Genomic DNA, 14,361 nt, shown 5'->3' with positions numbered 1-14,361 from the left:
CTTTGAGTTCAGCTCATGATAAATGGGGGAAAAAACAAAAGTGTTGCGTTTATAATCTTGTTCAGTGTAATTGCTAAAAGAGTACATTAAAAGAGTACAATAATCATACATGTTGATATAAAGGTGTGGTTATAATGAATTATGCTTATTGTCATTCCTTCCTACATGATTGATTACAATATTTATTTAAGCAATGGTTGTATGCTGTACTGAAAGGATATTGTCTCTCTTCTTTTTGTCATGTGGATGGCCTGCTTGAATACCAGCTTTTTGCTGTGAAAACCCTGAAAAAGCTAAAAGCCAAAAAGGAAAATGTCACTCAATGATGCTATCAGAGAAGATGTACAGATCTGGGCTTATGAGGATGTTGATTTCCAAACTCTAAAATTCTCTCTGTTTCTGTTACAACACTCTTAGGAAATGATGTTTGCTGTCTAACCATTAACTTGTGTCATATTTGCATAATTTCTATTTGCATATCTTATTGATTCATCTCATAGATCATGAGATCCCCTTTAAATGTATTTACTACCGAGGCATTCTCCTAAGTTAATGTATATGCTGGATAACTATATTTGGATGGGAAGTAAAAATATTATATACTCTAAATATTAGATTATTAAGCCATAAGGGTGTTAATAAATTGGATTTTGTTGGACCTTGTTTTTAAAAAGAGTATAACTGTAGAACTAGTGCATGTTGCAATGATTTCCTAAAGTTCTTTTTTTTTTTTTTTGTTGATCCCATATATCAACTACAGGATATCCCATATCCCAAAATAGACTCTCCAGTGGCACCTTCCAGTGAGTGTGCAACGATGCAGGCTCCAAGAAAGACCTCCTAAATTGTTAATTAAGTTTATTCCCTCTAAAACTATTTGTAAATTAGCATTTCATGCTTGTTATATTATTAAAAGTGGACCATCAACTGCATCATTCAAGTCAATAGATTGTGCCAAAGTTGATGCATTACTTAAACCCATAGCCACTCCGGAAATGACCCTGAGTTTCGTCAGCAACCACACTGAGCAAGTGCATAATTGGGTTTAATGGATTGGTAATCATGGTAGGTGATTGGACTGTGTCCAGGACTACAAGTCCACAGAGGCTCAACACACAACCTCACTTATAACCATTTAAAAGTCTAGTGTTCCATTCTGTAGTATCACACAGACTAGGCTACTGTATGACTACAGTCCATGGAAATTGAACAACCTTAAGGGGGGGGGGACTACCCACATTGTGTGCAGTGCAGACACCTGGCTGTATGGATGAACCAGAGGAAGAATAATAAGAAATGGAATACTGTTGAGTGAGCTTTATTCCACAAAGTAAATCTTATTACTGTTGTACGTGCGAGTGAAGCACAGTGCCAAAACAATATGGCAAATTACTTTCCTCCTAAAGCTTCTGTCAAAACACCTTAAGCACAGTGTCCTTATACCAGAGTCTTTCATACGAAAGTACCCATTTTGTGGAAGATTTATGAATTCTTTATAAAGTTCCAATGGGTTTTGAAAAACAGCTTGCTATAAAGTCATGCTGTCAAACAATAAAAGATTAATATAAATAAGTGCATGGGTATTAAATATGTTCTGGTGATGGATACTACCATTCCTCCTGGCACAGCTCATGAGCTGGGTCCTGAGTTTAGAGCGATGTGTTACGTTGCTTGCGGCATTCCTTCACAGCGTAATGCTATTATTGTCGGTATACATCTACACCAGGGCACAACATTCCCATGAGCAAACAGTGCCTTTCAATTAGTCCTGAGGGCTGCCTCAGAGTGTTAGATCTATCATTTATCTAATCACTAAATGAGTTTGTTAGTTTGTTCAGTAACTTGGTGCGCCTGCTAACACAGAACAATTAATTAAGATGACAAATTTGGCTTATCAATGTTATTCAGGCTAGTCCACCTTCATTTGGGAGGCAAATTAGTAACATTAGAGGCCACAGATCTAATAATGTGTAACAATATGTTGTGGTAAACTCAATGAGGTCCAGACAGGGAGATAAAGTCTTCATACAAAAAAATGAAGTGTAAATCCATAATAAATGTTCTACACAGAACATTTTATTTTAGCTAACAAAGGCCCCAACCATAACAGGACAGGCAATTTGCCATTGAGACAAAGACAAAGTGATTAGTAATCTTGTTATTTCTCCTTCCCTTTGTTATCATGTGTAATTTAAAACTTTAGTCCATCTAATCAATACTTGTGGGACCATGGTTACCTGAAAATTAGTCAAAAATAAGCAATGGTCCATTTAACTGAGCTAATAAATTCCATTAGTCACACAGCTGATAATTAGGATGGGACAAGGCATTCATCACTGGTGTTCATTTAACCTTGGCATGCAGGGAAATAGCCAGGGTGAGGATCTTCTACTAGTCACTGGGGAGAAGAAACGTTGTCTCAGTCTAAGGCTTTGTAACAATGGTGGTTCTGGGGTGGGTTCATTATGGATTTCTACTTTTTTTTTACCCCCTATAAGACTTCAGTGAGTTTACCACAACATGGTTGCACTATATTCATTTGAGTTTTCTCAAGAGCTTTATCACAATTTATTTGGTACTGGTAGCGCTACAACGACCTGACCTAAGAGAAAATACTTTGGAAGGTGGTGCAACTATGGAAAGTGTATAAATGGAAATAACGCGATATATTGCTCATAAAACATAGCGGCAAAATGTGCTACTGTTTTCACATTTTACCATTCATTATTCCCATAAAGAATTTTACAATCCCTTGAAACAAGGTAAGTTTCTGTTAGTCTTAACCAGGGAACTGATTTACCTAGATAACTGCACTGTAAATCTCGTCAGGTTATATTCGCCAGCATACAGTGGGGCAAAAAAGTATTTAGTCAGCCACCAACTGTGCAAGTTCTCCCACTTAAAAAGATGAGAGAGGCCTGTAAATTTATAGAGAGGCCTCATCATAGGTACACTTCAACTATGAGAGACAAAATGAGAAAAAAATATCCAGAAAATCACATTGTAGGATTTTTTATGAATTTATTCCATTTTCTTATAATTGCTCCCACAGTTGATTTCTTCACACCAAGCTGCTTACCTATTGCAGATTCAGTCTTCCCAGCCTGGTGCAGGTCTACAATTTTGTTTCTGGTGTCCTTTGACAGCTCTTTGGTCTTGGTCATTGTGGAGTTTGGAGTGTGACTGTTTGAGGTTGTGGACAGGTGTCTTTTATACTGATAACAAGTTCAAACAGGTGCCATTACTACAGATAACGAGTGGAGGACAGAGGAGCCTCTTAAAGAAGAAGTTGTAGGTCTGTGAGAGCCAGAAATCTTGCTTGTTTGTAGGTGACCAAATACTTATTTTACAGAGGAATTTACCAATAAATTTATTAAAACTCCTACAATGTGATTTTCTGGATCTTTTTTTCTCATTTTGTCATAGTTGAAGTGTACCTATGATGAAAATTACAGGCCTCACTCATCTTTTTTGTGGGAGAACTTGCGCAATTGGTGACTGACTAAATACTTTTTTGCCCCACTGTACTTCTTTCAAATAACTCGACAAATGGCTTATGTTTAGCCAATATTGACCAAAGTCAAAATGTTCAATGAAACATAGAGCTTTGCAGTTATAAAAACAGAGCTGTGATATAAGCCTACATGAAACACAGACCTTATTTGAAGTCTGTCTGCGAAGAAATGGTGTTATAACGCAGAGACGCTTTTCTAGTTAAGTTGCAAGGTTTTAAATAGATTATGACTAAGTGATATACAGTACGATATATTTCAGTCAATGACCTATTTGGGAAATACTCATAGCGGAGCTTAGCTTTCTCTCCGATGGGTGCGAACCTTAGCTTCGGATTGTTTTTTCATACTATTAAATATTTCAGTTCATACGTTAATCAGATAAATGGCTGCCTGATCGGCTATGTCCAGCAAAGTATAGCAACCTAGATTACAGCTTGAAAGAAAACAGAAATCACTTTTGCCTATAAACAGATATTCTGATCAAAAGACATTGGGTATGGACTAGAGAGCATTAAAAAAAACTAGTCGACAAGAGTCATTCTAAAACGTCCTCAGCAAATTAATTTGAAAGGGGTTAGCTAACAACTAGGTGTTTGTCTTGCAAGATTGGACATACACTTTGAATCTAAATGTAGTTTTCAGTATGTCTATTTTTTTCTTTTTAAGCGTAAAAATAAAGCCCTTAAATGCCAGTGTATGGAATATGCTATCCAAATAAATAACTGTGCCTTATACAGTTGTTTGCTAATGTTAGGTAGCTACTATTTTGAAAGCTGGCCTTTGGGTCCCTCTGGCCTAGAAATTTTTTTACAGTAAATATTTGGAATGTAAAAAAGTCTCCAGCACCCCAGGAGTTATGAGGGGGGCGAAATCCGGATGATCAACCACATATCTTGGAACGAGTACAGCTTCTGGGACTGGGTCATTTATACATGGTCTCCAGCATTGGAATCAATAGATCCCATTGGTTGCAACAAAAGCTTTCCGTTTCGGTCGGCATTAAATTGCACGATCCACAGCTACACCACCATCCTCCTGACATTCTGGGCAAGGGTTGGGGATTAACTGGTTCACCATTGTCAGCTGGTTCACCATTGTCAGCGGCCAATGCATCCTCTGTGTATTCTGGTTTCGAACAAGTAAGGTCCTAACCCTCCTGGTCGTATTTGTGTTTTCCTTTGTCTCTCAAGCAAGTAAATGTTGACTGTTCCTTGGTGAATATCAACAACGAAATAGGTAACTTGCTTCCTAGCTTGCGAATACTACCTTTTGTTTACACCAATAGTCTTAGTTTGGAGTGTTTTAGAGTAGTTTTCCGCTTGGAATGCAGGTTTGTTGTAGTGGGACGAACAGTTTCCATTTGAATTTGGACGACGCTAAGAAAGCTTATTACAGCCGGGGACAGAGCTGAATAATGGATTGGGAGAAAAAACTACTATGTCCATTCTGGACTAACGTTTGATAAGTACATTTTTACATATGATTTTTAGACAAACTATAACAGGGCTGATCCTGACTGACCATCTAATACTGTTTTTAATTAATTATAGAGAAATAACTAGCACACTATCATTGGACATTTCCTGAAATTAAGCATTCATTTCAAACTACACTAAAGCAGCAAAATGACCATTGTAAAGCATTATGTGTAAAGATGTTATATTAAATGAAGTACTTCCAGAAGCGGAGATTGAATGGGTGAGCTATGGCAGCCAATCACAGGCGCCAAGACGTTTATCTTATGTTTGAAAAATGTTTAGCAAGTAGAATAAAATTATATTCTGATTAATTTGCTACATACGATTTAGCTGACATTGAAGTGATGAACATCTATATTTTTTATGATTCCATAATGCATTTATATGGTCGACCAATCTGTGACCGTGGGAGTGTAGACAGCATTGCCAGATGGGACAGTTTCCACCATAATTGGGCAATTTTTAATGACAGGTGTGCGGTTTTTATGTGGAGTCTGCAGGTGATTGTGCGTATGTTGTCAGTGAATTTGGCAACCCTGTGTATAACTTCGGATTTTGTCATCTCGTTTGCTAAGGATCTGAACAGTGGAAATGAACACTAAGATCAATTTGTAACACATTCGTCTCAGAATCTGTGTATGATTGACCTTTAGCCCTGTTGGTAGGTATTCTGACTTTTAAATTGAGAAAGCACATGCCAGAGCCCTTTTTTGACAGTAATTTCTCTTTTATTTGGTTTACAATAAAAATCCCAGGTAATGTTAATGAGTCCAAGAAGCTTGTTTATTCTTTTGTTAAAGGAGATTTTGAGAGGAAGTTGCTGCAATGTCACATCCTGGAAACAGGCTTGATGCTCAGAATGTCGAAGCATTTTGCCATGATTGCAGCAGTGGCCTCACAAAGGAGCATTCTCCACATGTTCACTTTCACTACGTCACCTGTAGACAGACAGAGAGAGAAAGCAAAAAGAGAACAAAGAAAGGATGCGAGGGATGGGACAACAAAGAGACAGCACATACATTACTGGGTCTGCAGATTATAACAAAATTGTCAATCCACACAAATTACACTAAATCATGTAATACGGCCCAATAACAGAGCGGTCAATTAATTAAGTGTGATGTGTTGCTATGTGTTAGCAATTCAATGATCCATGGCACATAAATAGAAAACAAGATCCAATAGAAATAAAGCCAGTAATGAGTGGGAGGGCAACTTATGGATGGTAATTAAAGGACATGTGCGTCAATGTAACTGACATTAATTTACACTAAGAAATCATGTCAGTAAAGGTAGTCAAAAGCAAAGATAATATTTTTAGAACCATCCATGGACTACTTAAGAAATATGTTTACTAGTCATGTACAAATGATATGGCTAAAACCTCAATCGTCCTTTATTGAAAGTAAAGGATGGAACACAGGCAGTGATATTGTTCTGAACTGAGGACAAAGTTTAAAAAAAATTATACCCTGTGGTTGCTACAGCTACAGCTGCTGTTAAGGATAATTTAAAATTGTTTTAGAAGTAATGGGTAATTTTATAGTTCTGTAATCCATATTAAGCAGCGTGCTGCAGGGGCTACTGTGACTTATAATTCATATGCAGGGCTCTGGACTAATGTTCAGTTGGTGGCACCAGCATGATCTGGTTGCACCACCAAACATCATCATAATAATTAGAGTAAATGTATTTCTACATGAAGTATATTTTAGTAAATTCATTAGATTTTGTTTTTAGAATGCTTTGATATCAGGCCAAAAATGACTCAAATAACTGTTTACCCAATCAGGACTTAGGTTTTAGGTTTTGGAGGAGACAGTGCAACCAATTTAAAATGTCATCAAAAAAGGCCACAAAATGGGAACATTTGGTCACTGTCTTGAGCCACGCCCCAGTTTGGAGGCAAGAAGGGTGAGCCTGCGCACTAACACAGGAGCAGCATGCTAATCTAACACACGATATGGCCTAAACCCATGGTAAAATCAACTAGTGAAACAACCCAGTGCAGGGGAAATTCTTAGATTTGACTGGATAGGCTAACAACACTGCTTGTGTTCTGGCTAATGTTTCTTATGCTTCTGGGTAGTGATGCTTATGATTGTCCCTCCAAGCAGTCTGTTTAGGATTCAGATTCTAGCAGAAGTCTGGGGCTGAACAAGCCTATTTTATTTTTGTACTCTTATTTTATCAGATGTTTTAAAAGTGTTGACTGATACATTGACTGAGAAGACATTCTCATTGATAGCAGCTACCTGGAGAATAGTTACAAGGTGACAGAGTTAAGACAATTGTAAAAACAGATGGTTCTCATACCATTGCCATCTTGTCATTCGAGGTATTGCATTAATATAAATGAATAATATACATTAATATTAATTTTCTTCTGAATTGTTCTAATCCAAGCAAAAGGAATTAACATTTATATTGTAGACATCAGTTCAATTAAGAGAGTCAGTTATATTTACACAGTGTCATATAAACTTCACAAGACAAACATGCTAAATTGAGAAGTCCTCCTCTTTCATTAGACAGTCACAGAGACACTTGTGAACTCTGAGCGCAGTGCACCGAAATGGCAATGTTGGAATTCGGTTTCCCCCACCTAAGTCCGCGCTGTGGTACTATTTTAAATCATTAAAAAGACCCAAGAGGCACCATCAATGTTGATGGTTACCCAATATGCAAAACATATCGGAAAAACGTGTCGGTCCAGGCGGGGAACACTTCGAACCTGACATTCCATCTCCGTGAGCATCATCCCACAGAATATGAGGAGATCAATGTAAGTGAAAATACTGTATTGGTTAATTATAATATATTATATCCCCTTATAAATAACACAACCAGATACAATACATTTTTCAAGTTTTGTAATGACTCATGTTGTTTATAGGTCAGCTAACGTTGTATTTGCGCTGTCTGACACACCTGCAGCAAACGGAGTTACACTCATAGGCAACGTTACGACTGGCCAACTGTATGTCCATGCGTTAATTTGCTGGAGTGCAGTGCAAACAAATTATAATACAACTTATAATTTATTTTGTTTACACTTTGCTTTAGGCCTACAGAAATTGGCCAGTAGTGGGAAAAATACCAATCAATAAACTGTTATCTTCGTCATAATTAAGGTCTTGAATTTTAAATAAATTTTTAATACCATTGGCAATAGGCCAACACCATAATACTGTGATATTTTTGAGACAATTATCATACCATGAAAATCTCCTACCGTTACACCCCAACTGGACAATGTCCCCGTCACTGCCCTGGGATTCTATTTCAGACTCTACTCCTAAGAGTAAACATTTCTCAAAAGCCACGGTCTCCACTCTTAACAGTGAACCAGAATAATGTAGAACCAGCCTTCAGTGTGGATTATAGTATGCATGGAGAGTAAATAGAGCAACTTTCTCACTCTCTATCACTCCAGGGTCTCTGCCATACCTGTCTGGCGGTCCTTCTCAACACAGTAGCAGCTGTCGTAGAACTCTGTGAAGGTGGTGGCCAGCTCATACAAGTAGTCACACAGCGTGTGGAGCAGAAGATCTTCTAGGATCTTCTGCAGGATCTCCGGGAAGCGCAGCAGACACTTGCCCAGCTTCCACTCCTTGTCATGCTCCAAGACAATCTCTGTGGTTTCCACTGCTTTACGAAGTGTCACCTCATCGATGTTAGCCAGACGGGCTATGGACCTGTGTATCGATACAGGAGGCCAAGGGATATGAAGTTGACTAGGATATTATCGCCAGACCAGATGCGTCAATATTTAAAGATACACACTTCAGTTTAAAAGTTTTGGGTCACTTAGAAATGTCCTTGTTTTTGAAAGAAAGGTTATTTTCTGTCCATTAAAATGACATCAAATTGATCAGAAATACAGACTACCATTATCAGCAACCATCACTCCTGTGTACCAATGGCACGTGGTGTTAAAATGATAAACTTGGATTAGCAAACACTACTGCCACTGTTGATGATAATCGGCCTCTATACACCTTTGTGATATTCCATTGAAAATCAGCTAAAATTGTCATTTACAACATGAACAATGTCTACACAGTTTTTCGGATCAATTTTATGTTATTTTAATGGACAAAAACATGGACATTTCTAAGTGACTTTTGAACGGTAGTATAAATGGTGTACATACATCGCAACAACCTTCATATTTACACAGAAACAAGAAAGACATGATAGTAACACTTGTTAGGTGTACAAGAGAATCTCTGGTAGTGGTGCTGGTACAGAGGAGAGTTTGATGGTGATTCCCTAAGGCCCAGTGAAGGCTAACCTGATGCGAGTAAAGGCGTAGAGCAGGTAGGCAGCCGTGTTGCCCCTGTCGTCCAGCATCTTGTCGAAGGAGAACATGTAGTCGTTGATGCGGTTGTGGGACAGGTCAGCGTACTTGATGCAGCCAAATGCCACAGACTGCTGAGCCTTGGTCAGTTCCTCTGGGGTCAGCACCTGGGTTACACAGACACGATCAGAATCACAGGCGATCAGATGAGTTCAGTCATACGTCTTTCTTTTAGCATGTCATAACAGATCTCTAAGTACAGTCCAACTGAATCTGACCTCTATTCCATTCTTAAACTCTGAATTTCCCACCAGCACAAATTAGCACCTTGCATCCCACTGCTAGCTTGCCTAAGGATCCAATCCCAAAGGCCCAGGCCAGTAAAGCGAACATTGGCCTGTGCAACCTACCTGAGAGACCTTAAATGGATGTTGGGACATTTTGGGGGCAGTAAAAAAATCCCATGGCACTCATCATAAGAGTAGGGGTGTTAACTTTGGTGACCATACCATCATTTCCACCTAATCATCATCATCAGATTATAATCCCTCATTCAACCCCTCTCCTCCCTTGTATCTGTCTATATTTATATTTTGTGAAATACTATAGGCACTACAGTACATTCATGCAATTGATAATATATGTGGACAAGAGCATCAGTTAAATAATAAAATGTTAAAATATAGGACAGTGTGCCTTCAGAAAGTATTCAGATCTCTTTACTTCCTCCGTCTATTGTATTCATTTTTCAATTGAGCAATCTACACCCAACACCCCATAATGACAACGCAGAAACATGTCTTTAAAAGTTCAGAGAAAATGATAAAGTGAAATATCTTTAAGTCTTCTGATCTCCTAATTGAGCTCAGATGCATTATTAATCCTTGGATCATCCTTGACTGACTGACTGACATGTTTTAGAACTTGATTGGAGTCCACCAATGGCAAATGCAACTGATTGGACATGACTTAGAAAGACACACACGTGTCTATGTAAGGCCTAGTGCACACATACACAGGTTTTTTTCAGAGGCGTCAGAATGTGCTACAGAGGTCACTGCTACATCCAACACTCCCGCAACCACTCCATTGTTGGTAACTTTTTTCAGGCTTCTGATTGGCCAATGTGGTTTGGCATGCCTGGTGGTTTGGTATGCTCTTTGACAGTGCTTGACAGCAGGTCTTTGCGTTTTCTTGTGGACTGAGATTTTTTAAAAACAGTTCTTGTATGCACTGGGTTTTTTTAAGAACGAAGGAGGAAAAACAGTAAAAAAAATACCTGTGTACATGTGGACTAGGCCTAAGATTCCACAGGTCACCGACCAATAACCATGCAATGATTTCTAAGGAACTTTCCATAGACCTCCAAGACTGTGTTGAGGCATATATATGAGGAACGTTATAAAACAATTGCTAAAGCTTTCAAAGTTCACAGGTGCAGTGTTCTTCATAAATGTGTAATGGAAGAAGTTTGGAACCACAAAGGCTGTCCAAAGATGGCCATCCGGCCAAACTTACTAACCAGGCAAGACCAACATTGGTCAGGGAGTTGACTAAGAACCCAATGACCACTTTCAGAGTATCTCTGCAGAGATGGGAGAACCTGCCAGAAGGACAACCATCACTGTCACATTCCATCAATCAGGACTTTATGCTCGAGTGGCTAGACACAAGTCACTCCTCAGTTAAATGCATGACATGCCTTATGGACCCTGAGCGCATCAGGAAATAGATTATTTGGTCAGATAAGATCAACATCAGACTTCCTTAAAGAAAACCAAATCCAGGGTACAGAGGACCTCAGACTGGAGCAAAGATGAATCTTTCAGCATGACAAACCAAAGTGCACAGTCTACACAGTGGCGTTTAGACAAGACTTGTGAGTGTGCTTAAGAGGCCCAGCCCAGACTTGAACACCACTGAACTCTGTGGGGAGACCAGAAGATGTTGGTTTACCAAAGCTCCCCATCCAAAATGACAGAAGATCTCCAAGGATGAATAGCTTTAAATACCTTTTTTTTTTTCTTCAATACATTGGCATACATTTCTAAAAACCTCATTATGTGGTACTGTGTGTAGATTGATGACAAAATACAATTTATAAATTTCAAAATTAAATCTATAACACAACAAAATGTGGTGAATGTGAAAGGTTGGGAATACTTTTCAAAGGCACTGTATAATAAGCCCAATACAATGCTAGGGATGAACAAGCTCAAAGCAACCTAAAGAGTGGGGATGTGTGTGGATTGTTATTTGGTGTTTGTGTATATAGGGTTTGTGTGCTTGAGTACACTGTGAGCAGGGTGGGTGTATTAAAATTAGGTTAGGACGAGCAGGTGGCAAGGATGGGCACGGGGCCAGCCCAAGTGGTGCCACTGGTGCCAAATATGTATGGTTCTGAAGAGAAATGGCTGAGGAGGGAGCCTTATTGCACTGACAACATAAAAAGATCTCAGAATAGATCTGAATGGGCTCCCTCAGCCAGCATTTACTGAATTGATTACGCCCCAGGGAGCAACGCGATTATACGCCTGCTAACTTTTCTGCATAATTTAATGCAGCGGGTGTAACTTTCAATATCCTTGACAATTATAAGCTTAGCAAAAACATATCAGCCAAACTCTACTTCAGAGGACCTCCTCTTGCTTCACATACTTAAACAAGTAACAGGATCAGACGAAAAGAAGGTGGGCAGCAATTTGCAGGCACACAACTATGCCAGGTACTGTAGAGCAACCTGTATTTCTTTCTGACTTTAGAACAAAGAATACAGGTTGGCATTGTCTCCTGCCTTGAACACAGCACTGTGAACAATCTGCAGGGATAGTAGCAGTTTGTTCTCAGTTCTCAGTGTGGACACATAATTTCTAAACCCACAGGCACATCTCCATGCTCCAGGGAATGCCAGATCAAGTCAATGAGAAGTAAAATGGGTGTCCTTATTTGTAATCGGAAGTAGCCGAATCTGTCAGCACTATAACCTTGTTAAAGTGACATGTTGTAATTTGTAATAACATTTTAGTCAAACACAACTTTACAAGGAGCGCCTTTGATTTGTGTTGTGTGGCACATCTGATTGGAAACAATGCATTTCAGTAACAACATGTCTAGGGCAAATTTGCTAGCAACAGCAACCAGTTGTATATCAAGGTTCATGAATGTTTCATGGATGTTTTGACCCTATCCCTGCACAAATATAGTTGATTCCCATTTTAATTCGGTATCTGGACTACGTAGTATTATTATTGCAGCTGGTAGGGACAGGCAAAATCAACTTGTGCATTCACAGAGTGTATCGAAGCTGCACTGGGAGGGAAATGTGGGGAGATGCTGGACTTGGCGTCCTCAGCAGAAGATGGTCTCAGAGCCAGGTAGCTTTGTAACAATGGGATGCCAGACTATCTGACACCCCCCCGTCTCAGTCCCACGGCCTATATTATTGAGCTGGGGGAGTATTATTGTCCATGTTGTCCCTTTAACTTCTCCATCTGGTCATGCTACTGACCTGGACTAAGTTTAAATAGACTCTGGACTCACATTCATTACAATTATACTTTTAAAATGTTCACCCGGCAAAGCCAGAAGAGGACTGGTCACCCCTCTGAGCTTGGGTCCTCTCTAGGTTTCTTCCAAAATGTTGGCATTCTTAGGTAGTTTTTCCTAGCCACTGAAATTCAACACTACTGTTGTTTGCTCCTTGGGGTTTTAGGCCGGGTGTCTGTAAAAGCACTTTGTGACAACTGCTGATGTAAAAAGGGCTTTATAAATAAATGTGATTGATTGATCTGCATCTATGATTTGGGCTTATGCCTTGATCACATCTTAAGTGTAATTTCACCAAAATGTATGCATGAGTCATCCGGGTATGTGTAAAAAAGGTAAATAATGACCTGTTTGTTGTTACCATACCATCAAGCAGTTTTGGCATACAGTTCAATGCATACATTTGATGAATCCAAACACAACGTTTCACTTGAATGTACTGTTGAGCAAAGCAAAAGGCAATAGAACTGGTCGCAATGTTGAGAGGAGCATTTTAGCTTTTCTCTCTTGGTTGTCTGCCCCATTTCATCAAAGCACATTGATTGCTACGGGGACATCTGTGTTAGAATATGATTTGACACATGGTCAGCTAAATGTAAAATAATTTGCTGAAGAGTGGAAGCTAGGGACTGGCTATTTCAAGATAGCTAGTACAAATTGGTTATGGGGGTAGTTCATTAGACACACTACAGCTAGCTAGTTGAAAAGCCATTGAGCTAAATAAGTTATTATCTGATAAACATAGCAAGAAATAGACCAAGCTGTTTAGCCAAGCCAGACAGCCAGCAACTCTATGAAGAGCTGATCATTAAAGGAGGTTGGTACTGGATTTGACAAATGGCATCCATTTCTCACCTTGTCCCTTTCTTTCTCCTTAAGTTTGTCCATGGACCTCTTGAGGCCTTCGTCTAGCAGGTCCATCAGCCTCACGGTGTCCCCGGACCGGGTCTTAAACTTCTTCCTGCAGAAAAAGACAACGCACGCCTGTTACGACGCACGCCTGTTACGACGCACGCCTGTTACGACGCACGCCTGTTACGACGCACGCCTGTTACAACGCACGCCTGTTACAACGCACGCCTGTTACAACGCACGCCTGTTACAGCACTTCAGAAAGCGCAAAGCATTTACTGCCGTTTTTCATTCTAGCCCTCTAATCAGGGACTGATTTAGACATGCAATTAACTACCAGTTAAGAACCTATAAAACCATGTCAAATTAGTAAAATCACATTGAATTGGTGATCATGTGAAATGGAAAGCGCTTAGTGAAAAGTTTGAACAGGGCTTCAACTCCCTCCGAGACCCTTCAGTCAAATACTAGGATATAACCCACCCCTCCATAACTGCTCTTACAACAAACACAAGCCATTGTCTGACTAATGTTTTATTAATGCCCTTGGGAGCATTAATAAATTAGAGTGCTAATTCAATAGGCTGATTTGCTGCCATAGCTGGTGGTTCAGTGGGCTCTTGGATAACCCAGTACAGTATAATCACTATGAACAATTAATTAGGAA

General features: G+C 39.3%; 1 protein-coding gene across 2 annotated transcripts in view; it reads right to left on the bottom strand.

Moving 5' to 3' along the window:
* Positions 1-5,705: 5,705 nt before the first annotated feature.
* Positions 5,706-14,361, bottom strand: part of rars1 (arginyl-tRNA synthetase 1) — a 36,537-nt gene continuing 27,881 nt past the window's right edge. For both annotated transcript variants that reach the window (XM_013134528.4, XM_013134529.3), the window contains 4 exons: positions 13,698-13,803; positions 9,291-9,463; positions 8,444-8,691; positions 5,706-5,931 (listed from right to left, as the gene is read on the bottom strand). In XM_013134528.4, coding sequence (XP_012989982.1) covers positions 5,822-5,931; positions 8,444-8,691; positions 9,291-9,463; positions 13,698-13,803 — 637 coding nt within the window. In that variant the 3' untranslated portion in view covers positions 5,706-5,821. The remainder of the gene's footprint in view (positions 5,932-8,443; positions 8,692-9,290; positions 9,464-13,697; positions 13,804-14,361) is intronic.

This window comes from Esox lucius, chromosome 7 (genome assembly GCF_011004845.1).
Source record: "Esox lucius isolate fEsoLuc1 chromosome 7, fEsoLuc1.pri, whole genome shotgun sequence".
In the NCBI taxonomy this organism is placed as follows: domain Eukaryota; kingdom Metazoa; phylum Chordata; class Actinopteri; order Esociformes; family Esocidae; genus Esox; species Esox lucius.
This window is presented reverse-complemented; position numbering and strand designations above follow the sequence as displayed.